The sequence below is a fragment of the Zingiber officinale genome, chromosome 6B (assembly GCF_018446385.1).
Source record: "Zingiber officinale cultivar Zhangliang chromosome 6B, Zo_v1.1, whole genome shotgun sequence".
NCBI lineage: Eukaryota > Viridiplantae > Streptophyta > Magnoliopsida > Zingiberales > Zingiberaceae > Zingiber > Zingiber officinale.
In genome coordinates, this window is record NC_055996.1 from 101,264,632 (window position 1) to 101,277,085 (window position 12,454).

At 33.8% G+C, this 12,454-nt stretch overlaps 2 protein-coding genes across 4 annotated transcripts; both read left to right on the plus strand.

The window, feature by feature from the left end:
• The first annotated feature begins 308 nt into the window (after positions 1 to 308).
• On the plus strand, positions 309 to 3,541 carry LOC121991290 (probable glutathione peroxidase 4). The gene is made up of 4 exons (XM_042545305.1): positions 309 to 329; positions 388 to 558; positions 2,979 to 3,146; positions 3,229 to 3,541. Exons 1-4 carry the CDS (start codon positions 309 to 311, stop codon positions 3,256 to 3,258), a joined length of 390 nt encoding a protein of 129 aa, XP_042401239.1. The 3' UTR covers positions 3,259 to 3,541.
• Positions 3,542 to 4,665: 1,124 nt separating this feature from the next.
• LOC121988518 (SUMO-activating enzyme subunit 2-like) lies at positions 4,666 to 11,552 on the plus strand. 3 transcript variants are annotated; one of them, XM_042541973.1, is made up of 11 exons: positions 4,666 to 4,874; positions 4,974 to 5,063; positions 6,204 to 6,287; positions 6,405 to 6,623; positions 7,771 to 7,872; positions 8,480 to 8,935; positions 9,018 to 9,247; positions 9,705 to 9,798; positions 9,869 to 10,051; positions 10,129 to 10,226; positions 10,986 to 11,552. In XM_042541973.1, exons 1-11 carry the CDS (start codon positions 4,842 to 4,844, stop codon positions 11,311 to 11,313), a joined length of 1,917 nt encoding a protein of 638 aa, XP_042397907.1. In that variant the 5' UTR covers positions 4,666 to 4,841; the 3' UTR covers positions 11,314 to 11,552. The 3 variants fall into 3 exon arrangements, with proteins under 3 accessions (XP_042397907.1, XP_042397908.1, XP_042397909.1); XM_042541974.1 differs by lacking the exons at positions 4,666 to 4,874; positions 4,974 to 5,063 and adding an exon at positions 5,096 to 5,170; XM_042541975.1 differs by lacking the exons at positions 4,666 to 4,874; positions 4,974 to 5,063 and having other exon boundaries at positions 6,210 to 6,287; positions 6,405 to 6,467; positions 6,548 to 6,623.
• The last annotated feature ends 902 nt before the right edge of the window (positions 11,553 to 12,454 follow it).

A 12,454-nucleotide genomic window follows, 5' to 3' on the forward strand; every position in this document is an offset into this window, starting at 1 on the left:
AGGAAAAAGGAGGAACAAAATACTTGAAGTTTAGACAATAAGAATTTTTTTGGCACTATACCTACATATTGACTATCTTGCAATATTTAATTGGTTAGTTCCGTTTCATAAATGATACAAATGAAAAAGAAAAAAAAAATCTGATTCTTGGTGATAGTCGTTTTGCCTCCTCTGTCTTGGATAGTTGTTACGTCATCTTAATTGTAGGGAAAATAGTGTCCATTCTCTTTTCTGAGTTATTAGTCTCAGGGTAACATGACATGTAGTTTGATTTGATTGATTTAAAAGACTTCCTTCACTGTGTTTCAATGGCTAGTAAACTCAACCCTGTGAGCTGTTTCTTGAACGTGGATTGTGAAATTTTATGGTTCTCGTAGATTATGATAGAATACTCTTTCCTTATTTTCCTATTCACTGAACCAAGTTTTTATATGTCCAGATTTTGAGATTCTAGCATTTCCATGCAATCAGTTCTTGAGACAAGAACCTTGGGATGATCAGAAAATACAGGAGTATGCTTGTACAATGTTCAAAGCTGATTATCCAATTTTTCATAAGGTAAAGTTTTAGAGTTGTAGGATTGTTAGGTCCTATTCTTCTCAGTTTATTGTGTCTTTGATTTGAGCTTATAAACCATTGTTGCATCACATTCTAATAAAAAAATAGTCTTAGTATGACTGCAGTTTAATTCAACTAATAGACACATAGGAAAACCTGTCAAGGAAGTATCATCTTTAGCTTTATAAAAAGAATTATTTTGCTAAGCATATTTGCAGTGACATTTGCATGGTTGAACCCACATTTACATGTGCTTCATCACACCATGTGGCATGTACATCCAACATGCATTTGCATTGCATATTATTTCTTGTCAATTTGACTCATTTGAACCAACTTAGTGTAATAATTCTACAATCTTAATACCCTTGAGAGTAGACGAGAAAGAAAGAGATGATCAATCTGGTGCATGTTTGATTTGCACCAATTATTTGTAGTGATGAAATGAGAAAAGAAGGGATCTCTCGATTAAGGGAGATGCAATGCTCGTGAAGGAACAGGTATCTGATGGTTTAGAGACAAAAGACTCTGGGTACTAATAAACAATTCCAACTATGGAAATATCCCATTTCCTTTGGAGTTCATAATGGCTCAACAAAACAATTTATTATCATGTGGGAATCATTTCAGACAACTGCTTCCACTACACCAATATGAAGTAACATGACTGGTCTTTGTGATAATAATGGGTCCAGCTTGTGGTTGTTAATATCAAGAAATACAAAAGGACAGGGTCAATCTTAGAAATGTATTTTTGTCTCACTTCAATAGCTTTTCATCTACATAGTTTGTATGATTCATTTGAAATACCATATGTAGCTAATTCTTAGTATATTAATAACTCATCCCACCCTAACTTGGATAAGTTGGCCACATGTGTAAATTAATTGAATATCACTATACTTTAACTCGTAAATGGATTTTAAAGAATAGATTAAGAGAACAGTGAAAAATTCTGATAATTTAGTTACCATATTTTTTTTTTACTGATGCATCTGATTATCGTTATGTTCTTTATGGTTGATGTGATTTAGTGAGTTGTGGGATAATAAAGAAGCTTTAAAAGCTTAGGTGAGTGAGCTCCTATTAAATTGGGCTTAAGCATTTGAGCAGTGCTTGAGTCTCACAAGTTTATAGGGTAGTTTTCTCATTTAAGTACATCATGACAGTGTTTGTGTGTGACAAACATATCATGAATTCCTCTTAAACATGAAAAATCCAATTGCATGAACAAATGTAGTTATTTTAGAAGGAATGCAGATCATTCAGTTTTCAATTTTTCATTTCCCTTCCTTTAATATTATGCTTTTTTATTTATCTAATAAGTTTTCTTGCTAATAGAAGATATCATGTTGTGAACAGTGTCTTTTATACAATCTTAGAACTTAGAAACTACCATCAGATGGTTGGTACAATAAGTTCAATTACTGTTTATGAATAAACATTTCAGAAGTTTCTATAGGCTATGGTTCTCGATTTCTGATAACCTTCGTCTATACTCTAATGGTTCTTGATTTATGCTAACCTTCCTATTCCTACCAATTAAGCATTGGACTGATGGAGGTTGGTTCAGTACTTGAATTTTGTTAGGCATGTTATTTCCTATCTTTAGTATCTATTTCCTCTTTTATTTTTTGTTTTAATAATTTATCATACTAATAGCTCCATTATAACATCACTTGGAGGTCCGTATAATTGACATTCTAGAGAATTTTGTAGACATTCTTAGGCGAAGAATTGTGTATCAAAAACTAAAATGTACGAGGGTCAAACTCTCTTTTAGGGTAACAAATGGTGGATAGTAAACTCCTAGCTCTTTAGATGTTATTGATCGTCATACTGCTCTTTTGATCTGCAAATCCTCTTTCATGATCATGTTCTTCAGATATTACATCTGTTATCATTGATTCTCTCCGGAGGTTCTTTCATGACAATGACTTTTCAGGTACATGGCTGAATACCTTGATGATTTAGGGTTAAAATTTGCCAAATTGCTTGGGCCAGCGAGTTATTTTTTAGTAAATTTGTACTTTGATGAAGTAGAAAGCATAATCCTGTTATCAAAATTTCAACAATTATCACTTTCTCTGAACAACTAGCCATCCACTTCAAATTCACTCGTAGTCCAGTCATCGTCTTAGCCCTCTCTGCAGTTATCACTGAAAACCATATTGAGTTTGAATATTTGCAATCAATACCTAATTCACTAAAGAGAAAAAGGAACTTTTTACCATTCAATAGTTAATGTGTGTTTTGACTGCAAAATTTTATCTTATTTTATTTTATTTTATTTACCAGAAATGGAAATCTAACTGATGAAGTTATTCATTATTTCCCTTCTTTATGCATCTCTAACTACTGATCATTAACAGAAAGCCTCCATATCTGTATAAAAATTGTTCCGGATGCCATTCATACAGGTTAAAGTGAACGGCCCAGCGACAGCACCACTTTACCAGTTTCTCAAGGCAAGCAAGCCTGGTTTTTGCGGAAGCAGAATCAAGTGGAATTTCACTAAGTTTCTGGTCGATAAGGATGGCAAGGTCCTTGCTCGCTATGGGACTACCACAGCCCCCCTGTCCATTGAGGTATCCAAAATCATGTTCAAAGCGACCATACTGTTTATCTTTACCTTTCTTTTTTCTGATATTCTTCTCCAATTCTTTTCAGAAAGAAATTGAAAAAGCACTCGGCAACTAAAAGGACAAGTAAAAATTTTACTTGAGAAGCAAGAAAAGTTTAAAGTCCGAGACTTTAAAGAGTGGTCCTGTACTAGTTTCATGTAGATATCATGTGTGCGATTTAAGATTCCCAATCTGCGAAACCGAATTTTAACTTTGTTGCATAACTTTTTGTATTTTTAATGGTCTTTTTTTTATTTGTGTGTATTCTATGTAAATATTTCATATAATGTTTCTAGACCATGTTTTACCATTTTCTAAGCACACATATCTGTGAACGAGATGTTTATTGTTACGATTCATTTCTTGGCAACAGCTTAGGGGCTTTTGGTTTGTAGAGATACTTATTTTATTCCAAATGAATTTTCATTGATATTTTCATATATACTAACAAAAAGGAATTCAGATGATCATTTTTCATGGATTCTCTGACAATAAGAGTTAGTTATTTTGTATTCTACTTGAGCAATAACTGGTATTTTTTAATTTCATTTTCTAATAATATAATTCTTGCCCTATTTAGTATTCACATATACACTATGATTGAGTAAAGTGAGCTGGCCAAGCGTTTGGATCGGATCGGGGAGAGTGGGCTAGTTCAAACAGGTGAGGAATGACTTGCCTTGGTAGGTTATATGTTGCAATGGTCGAAATCCAATTAATTAAGCTTAAATTGATTAAGTCAGTCAGTTTACGTCTAGTAGATCAAGTTTGATAGGTCAGTTTTTCTAAGAATATTAGATTGATGGGTCATTCCTTATAAATATTTTTTAATTTATTTTAATAATTGATGAGAAATTTTCATAGCGTGAATGCATGTACCAATCAAAAAAATATTTGATAGCTATAAATGAGCCAGCTTTTTAATCTTTAGTTTTTTTTATTTTTTCCTACAAATAAAGCAAGCTTTTAAAAAGTCAAAACCTCAATTATCTGAAAATTTTTAAATACGAAGTATCATCGAATCATTTAATAAAGAAGGAACTTTATTTTATTCCCTATTCCCTTTTATTTATTTTTTCCAAAGTCTTTTTAAAACTTTGATAAATTAGAAAAAAACTTTCAATCATAATTATAATTTTACATGTAGTTCTCAATCATAAAAACAAATTTATTTCCACTCTCTACATGTAAAATTTTATTTATTTAACTCTCTCATACAAATATTATTAACTAATTCCCTCTCAGATTTTTTAAATACAAAAAATTTAAAAATGAGTATAATTTTTCTTAAAATCAACACTTTACATTAGAATTGAGTACATTTTATATTAAATTAAGTTACTTAATATAATTTTTCTTAAATTTAACATCATTTAAAAATATATAATATATTTTCTATCTATTTTTTTTAAAAAAAATTAATATATTTTTCATTGAAAAAAAACAATCGAGCTAAACTTAATAGAAAATATATTAAAACGAAGCTTTTATAATTTTCTTCGGAAGACTCTTCAACTGCCTCTAGTCTTCCTCGCGAGAATCCCCCCAGCTCCAAAACCCTCAGGTTATTGTTGATAACCAAGAATAACCTTGATTATCTACCAAAGTTTTCACTGTTTCCCTTTCCTCTCTGCTTGTATTACCGATACTCAAGCTCCCATGGGTTCGGATTCGAAGGCGGAGGCTATTAAGGTGCGGTCTTGAAGTGCATTTCTCGTGTTGCTCTTTATTTTGGGTGGTTGAGGTGGAAATTTAGGCGGGTTTTGTGCTTGATTTATTTCTTGGGCGCAGCGGGCGAAGGTTCTTATGGTGGGTGCGGGCGGCATTGGTTGCGAGATGCTGAAGACCCTAGCGCTTTCTGGATTTCAGGATATTCACATAGTAATCAACTAGCCTTCGACTTAGAATTTTGTTTTATTGTTTATAAGCTTGGTTGGTGATCGTTTTTTTTTCCTGAGGCTGTGAACGATGGGTTTTAGGGAAAGGAGGTAATGTTCATATTACTTCATCATTTTGTCGCATTACATAAATATGATTCTTTTGGCAGGTCAGAGGAAAAGAATTTATGACCCTGCTCGATGAACTTCTAATAAAGTTGCAAACAAAGAGCTTTCTTTTTTTGTTTTTTGATAAAAGTAGATTTTACAAAAGAAGTGTTTTGGTGAAGAAATTACCAAGAGAAAATTTCTTATTTTTGATTAATCTGTTGAACTAGATTAATCCGGATAATTGAAATATCACATAATTTTGACTTTTTAGCTTTTCTAAGTTCTAGATTTTATTGGTGAGCACTGGCTGGCGTTATTTTCCAAAAAATGTTCATTATTTTAAATCCTTACCTTTTTACTGAGAACAAAGGAAGATTTGCTTTCATTTTGGCAATGATGCATGATTGAACTTCTATTTTATGCTTGGTATGAATTTTTGGCTTTGATTTGACAGTTTTTCTCTACAATAAATGGGGTATTAGTTGATTTCTAAAATGGTATGAGAGATCAACCTGCTGTGAAGAAATCTAATTTTGAAAAAAAAAAAAACACATTGAGAAAATGCCTATGAGTTCTTGTGAGTTCATCTTGCTCCTATTTAGCTCTGAAACTCAACTTAATGAAGAATGTTGGTCGTAGATTTTACATCAAAACTATCGTAACATCATCCTAGCTTTGGTGATAAAAATGTTTGATTACTACACCAAGATATTCCAATCTGGTTCTTTCTGATTTAGGAAATGAGATTACCTTCCATTTTATCACATTTCACTAGTTCTAATATTATTTTTCAAATTATTCTTGCTTTTTATCTTTTTCTTATCACAATTCCAATACCTGTATTGATCTTGCAATCTCAACCAAAATAATAAATTGGTATTGTGAACTAGGTACTATCTACAGAAAGAAAAAAAAAAATAGTATTTTGTGATACAATTTGTCATCTCGTTGGAGTTTTATGCTTGTAGTAGTTTTGCTATGCCTTCTTATGTTAGGTATTATTGTGCATCTCAGTGTTGTTTGGATTATGCAGATTGACATGGACACCATTGAAGTCAGTAACCTGAATAGACAATTTTTATTTCGACAAGAGCATGTGGGACAGTCCAAGGCCAAAGTATGTTGATTGAATTGTTGTTCTTTAATGTGATATTCATGTTAGAATTTTTCAGTCCTCCTTCACAATGTACTTGTTGTAATGTTGGATCTTTCATAACATTTCTGTTAATATCAGGTTGCTCGAGATGCTGTCTTGAAGTTTGTACCTCACATTAATATAACACCTTACCATGCAAATGTGAAGGATCCTGACTTTAACGTAAATTTTTTAAGGCAATTTAATGTTGTATTAAATGGTCTGGATAACCTGGATGCTAGACGGCATGTTAATCGTCTTTGCTTGGCTGCTGAAGTCCCTTTGGTTGAAAGTGGAACAACAGGATTTTTAGGGCAGGTAGGATTGAGTATTTGTTGATGACGATTCATGTAGAGTATTTCATACTGCTCAATTTTGCAACATATCTTTTCCTAATGCATTCTTTGCTATACTCTATAACAGATTCATTCACAAGAAATGTCAATACCCTCTTGCAAATTTGCTGTTGGGATTTACATTAAAAAGCAACTGAAAAGATAGCTTCTTGAATATTGTTCTGAAAAGCAGTTGCACTATCATATTGCAATTGGCCTATAGATCCAGGCGCATGTGCACCAGATAGCATCTATGTGGTCACATAGATGCTATCTATGTAACCATTGTTGTCGACAACATAGTTTCAAACCAATTTAGTTCCCATACATAAACAATGTGAATAATAAATTGAATTTTGTCATATGTTTTGCAAGACTAAGCTGAAATGTCTTATGTCAAACCAAGACATGGTTCCTTAAATCTCTTAACATTTTCAAAATGGTGTTCATGTATTGCAAGAAAGGGTTTATCATGGCCGCCATTTGCTAGCCCACAACTTGTTATAATAAACTTATTCATTCTCTTACATAACATATTACTGGTGTTTGGTTCTCATTGTTGTGAATGTATCATGTAACTTTCAGTGCATTAGTCCCTTCTGTTTCTAGCATCACGGCTCAATGAACTTTATGAGTGAAAAACTATATTCCATTCTATCCATTTTCATCTTGATTTTTATTTTCAATATATATTTATATGTTCTAAGCATTTAGTGAACTCAACCATTATGGATGTAGAACAAATTATTTTGTTCCATCACACTAGTACATGTTTTTATGATTACCTTCAACAAATTCGATGCTAATAGGTGAGCAAACAACCTGGCCTACACTTCATCAAATGCAAGCTTTAAGTTTATTATTCCTCACTTCTCCAAACTACTAGGCAACACTTAAACAATGTTTTATGTTTGGTTCCTGAAGCTTTAGTTAATCTCCTTTTATTTTGATTTTCTTGTATGTATTGTAGATCACTCATTCTGTTTATGATACGCAGATGTTAGTTCACTCTTATTTTTTTTTTATCCTATTTACTGTGAATCACAACAATTTTGGGTCTTTAGTACACTCTTGTGCCTTTTTCTTGATGACTTAATTTGGTTAATGTATATATCTTTCCATATCTCCAGGTTACTGTTCATGTTAAGGGTAGAACTGAGTGCTACGAATGTCAACCAAAACCTATGCCGAAGACTTATCCTGTCTGCACAATCACCAGTACTCCATCGAAGGTTGAATCTCAAAATCAAAGTTGGTTATTTCCTTTCTAATTCTTTTTATAGGTAGCCATACTCACCAGGTGTTATTGCTGAACATTTGCTTTGACACAAAATCTCTCCTTGAATTTTTTGCTCACATAGTTCCCTTGTGTGATTTTTTAGTTATTTCTGCTTTAACATTAATTCGAAATCTCAATGAGGCTGTTCTCGTACCATTGGATACAGTAGAGGTTGTAAACTTATTGCAACATGGAAGCTGCATATCAGCACCATGGCTTAGTAAAACAAATCTGGTAATCACTTTTGTTTTAATTTTTAAGCAAGCAAGCAGTACTTTATCTTTGATTAATATATACCATTTGCAATCCTTGCACAATATACTTTACAGTGATTAATTTGGATCATTTTAAATCACAAACCCCAAACCTCCTATTCTTAATGATCTTTTCATGTATGTGTATTGTGACTGTTACTTATAAATATTAGAATGTTTAGTTCAAAGAGACCTCACATGAGTCAATGTTATCTTTTTGTTACTAGATGGCTTTCTTGCTTTTTTTTCCCTTAATGGCTAGCGACTTCTATCTTTTATTCATTTATTTTATTTTATTTTTTATAGTTTATTCACTGCATAGTTTGGGCAAAGGACTTACTCTTCACAAAATTGTTTGGTGATAAAAGTCAAGAGAACGATCTCTTTGTATGTAGCGATGATGCATCTAATTCAGAAAAACCTATGGAAGACATATTTAAGCGAGCACCAGATGAGGATCCCAAGCAGTATGGAAAAAAGATCTATGACCATGTTTTCGGATATAACATTGAAGCTGCTTTGGTTAATGAAGAAACATGGAAAAACAGGAGACAGCCTAGGCCAATCTTTCTTAGAGATGCTTTGCCTGAGAAACTCAACTTGCAGAATACTAATCCTGAAAAAGGCTGCTTGACAGATGATTTGTCATTGTCTGTCCTACCCTTTCTCAGTCTGAACAACCCACAGGAGGTTTGGAATCTTGCTGAGAATTCAAGAATGTTCTTAGAGTCATTACAATTATTCATCGAGAAACGAGAGAAGGTCCTTATTGTTTTGCTTGTCATATGTTATTTGGACTTCTATTTTCAGGTTGCCTGATTATGATTTCTGTTTGGACTTTCAGGATATCGGGAACCTTACCTTTGACAAAGATGATCAATTGGCTCTAGAATTTGTTACTGCCGCCGCAAATATTAGGGCATCTTGCTTTGGGATTCCGTTACATAGCCTTTTTGATTCTAAGGGAATTGCTGGCAACATTGTGCATGCTGTTGCAACAACTAATGCTATTATTGCTGGTTTGATTGTGATCGAAGCAATCAAGGTACTTCAAGAAGACTTTGAGAATTGTAGGTGTGTTTTTGATGAACCTCGGTCAATATCATTTTGATTTTTTTTTTTTTCATTTCAAAACAATATTACCAAAAACATTTGGCACTTGCATTGGAGAAGGACTTGTGTTTGAAAATTCTGAAATTTACTCAAAATCTACTTTTACTGGTCAAGTGGTATGCACATATAATTTTGTACCTATTTTGTTCAAATTTTTGATAAATTGGTCAAAATTCACTTCTATCTTGTCTATGTGCATACTAAACTAGAATGTTTACACTCTGTTGATAATTCTATCATTAACAAAAGTTGTGTGACGGTGTTTAACCGGTGCTTATCTGTAAGATGATACTTACTTATTTTGACTTGCTGATTAGTGTGTAGCAAGCGCCTCATGTATCATAGTTATGACTTGCACTTTCTTCTTTGGTACTTTGTCCAACTTGTTGGGGCATCAATTGATATGTTCACTATTCAGGATGACATATTGTCTTGAACATCCATCTAGAAAGATGCTTCTGATGCCCATAGAGCCGTTTGAGCCTAACAAATCTTGTTATGTCTGTTCTGAGGTGACCTTCTCCATCCACTTTTATTTTCTTTGTTTTTTCTGTCTTCTTTAACAATGTTGATTATAAACAGACACCCTTACTACTTGAAGTCAACACTCGAACAACAACACTGAGAGATATCGTTGAAAAGATAATCAAAGTCAAATTGGGCATGGATCTCCCCATGGTAATGCAAGCTAGAACCCTTATCTATGAGGCAGGCGATGGTCTGGAGGAAGATGTTGCTGCTAATTATGCCTTAAACCTCAACAAGGTTGTCAACTCTTCTGCCTTTTTTTTCGTATTTATCGTGGTGTTTCAATTTTGTTCTGCACCTTCTCTATCTTCCAGAGCTTAGCAAACCTCCCTGCACCAGTTACCGATGGCACCATGCTGACGGTCGAAGATTTTCAGCAGGAGTTAAAATGTCATATAAACATTAAACACAGGTTATTTCTTGCTACTCTGAACCTATACTACATGGAGTACTCTTTCTTGTTAGTCCTAGTCTTGTTTATGCCTCCTTCCTAGACTGCGTTGCGCTATTTGGTAAGTTTTTCAGCCACAATGCCTAATAAAGTGCCGTCTATGTTTGAAGTTTGTGGCAAAATACCTGTCTAGGCTAGGAGTCCTAGCCTTGGACCACTAAGTGCAGTGTGCCATATGATAATAAGTTGCACTGCTCAATACTGAGTGATACTTATGCATATTATGCACTTCTCATCGAAGATTGAACTCTACACACCACATCCAATTTGTCGTGTAGAAATCCTCGAATATGTAGAAACTAGTTGAAGCGTCACAAGAAGCCTATGTCAGCGATTGGCGCGGATAAAAACATCTTGTTCTGCCCATTGAATAGCTTGTGGAACTGGGACAGCTCACTGAAACCTTCAGTGTCATAGGTGTGCAGAGTGAGTCGTAGAAGAAAATGATGATTGAAGGATTCAAACATGAATTCATAGTGGCACATACCTCTTTAGTATTGTTAAAGATTAAGTGGGAAAAGTCTTGATCATATTTAGTCTGATTGCATTTTTATCTCAGATAGGATTCAACCATGAATTCATATGCTTCTTAATTTTTCCCTTCAGTTGTTTATTCGAATTTCCAGCTTACCACGGTAGTGTTCTCACTGCAATGTATGTTGCTACTGCTCTCGAATCAGTCTAGTTATCATCACTGACTGTTGCTTCTCAATCATGCAGGGACGACTTCGATGAGGAGAAAGAACCCGACGGAATGGTCCTATCAGGATGGACAGCTCCTGAGAAAGTCGGTGTGGCTACAAGTAATGGAGAAAGCCCATCTGCTGATCATCAAATAACATTAGAACCAACAGAACCTGAAGTGGTTGAATTAGATGCAGAAATGCTCGACACTAAGAGAAAACTGCTTGCTACATTGGAAAGAAAAGAGCATGAAGAAGAAGACCATGAGGTTCTCTCAATTCTTGTCAATGACGACGACGATGACGACGACGTTGTTTTGCTCGATGACCATCCCGAAGCCAATAAGAAGCTGAAGTTGCAGTAGCTTTGAGTTCTTTGTAAATGATAACCAGGCTCAGGTAAAATCACTCATCCACTAACTAGTTGTTGCTTGAAGGCTAGTGTTAGGCTATATATTTACACTTGATAGTATCTCGAGGAGAATCATCGATTCTTCCGATTCAAATAGTCGTTTATCGCCGAGCAAGTTGGGAATTTTTTTCGAAACCTCTTGTTCTTGAGAATTCGAAGTTTCTTCTTGAATGACCATGTAGTTTTTGTGTAGCTGTGAATCATAGACTTTTCTTCTTCATTATACATGTGTTTTTTGGTGCACTGCCTTCATGTCAATTAAAATCTAATTACATTTTTTGATAGATTTATTACAAAATTGAAAGAATATGATATTTGTTAATGTTATTTATCATTTAGTTGTTTGCTCAAGTACTTTTAAGGTGTTTATAGTTTAATCATGCTCTAGTTATTTATTTATTTATTCATAATTTTTACCAATATTTTAAGAATAATAGTATTATAAATAATTTCTATTTTGAATAATATACAATATTCTTAATCAATAATGTTCCCTAAATAAATATATGGTGACTGGTTTAGTTGGTGGTGTCAGTGAAAGATCACCAAACATTTTATATTTTTGTACAAGGACAGTTTTCAGTTCACTCCCTAGACTTTATTTCTTTCGAAATATCCCCCCTAAGATTTTAAATTTCAGTAGAATGCTTATTAGAGTTCTCAAATTGTTATCAACCACAAACATAATCGCAATGCTAGCGAGCTCGAAAGGAATTGCAATTTGAAAATTTTGAAGGGTATTTTTGACGATTTTAAGAAAGTATAGGTCTTGATGAAAATTTACCTATACATACATAAATATAAACCACCTATTAACTTACTATTATTGTTAATTATCTTTGCCCAACTTATTATTAGTACTCGAAAACAACAACCCACTTACTCAGCTACCGCGTACGAAACGAGTGGGTAAGCTGTCATGGTCCACCGCTCCTCTCTCGCTCTCTAGTTCCAAACATCGAACACGAAATTCCAGCCAAAGAACCCCACAAGCCTCACTTTCGTAGGCGTTGTAACTGTGGACGCTGTCTCATATCTGAGAGCGGATTCAGGAGAATAATAATTCGACCGGGTTGGGATTCGGTCCAATTCCA

Excerpts from the sequence above, each read along its gene's own strand:
- LOC121991290 (XM_042545305.1), top strand. The coding sequence starts at position 309 with ATGGCTAGTAAACTCAACCCT. Across the intron at positions 330-387 it reads TGGCTAGTAAACTCAACCCT|AATACTCTTTCCTTATTTTC; the intron begins GTGAGCTGTTTC and ends AGATTATGATAG. Across the intron at positions 3,147-3,228 it reads CAGCCCCCCTGTCCATTGAG|AAAGAAATTGAAAAAGCACT; the intron begins GTATCCAAAATC and ends AATTCTTTTCAG.
- LOC121988518 (XM_042541973.1), top strand. The coding sequence starts at position 4,842 with ATGGGTTCGGATTCGAAGGCGGAGGCTATTAAG. Across the intron at positions 7,873-8,479 it reads TCACCAGTACTCCATCGAAG|TTTATTCACTGCATAGTTTG; the intron begins GTTGAATCTCAA and ends TATTTTTTATAG. Across the intron at positions 10,227-10,985 it reads CATATAAACATTAAACACAG|GGACGACTTCGATGAGGAGA; the intron begins GTTATTTCTTGC and ends TCAATCATGCAG.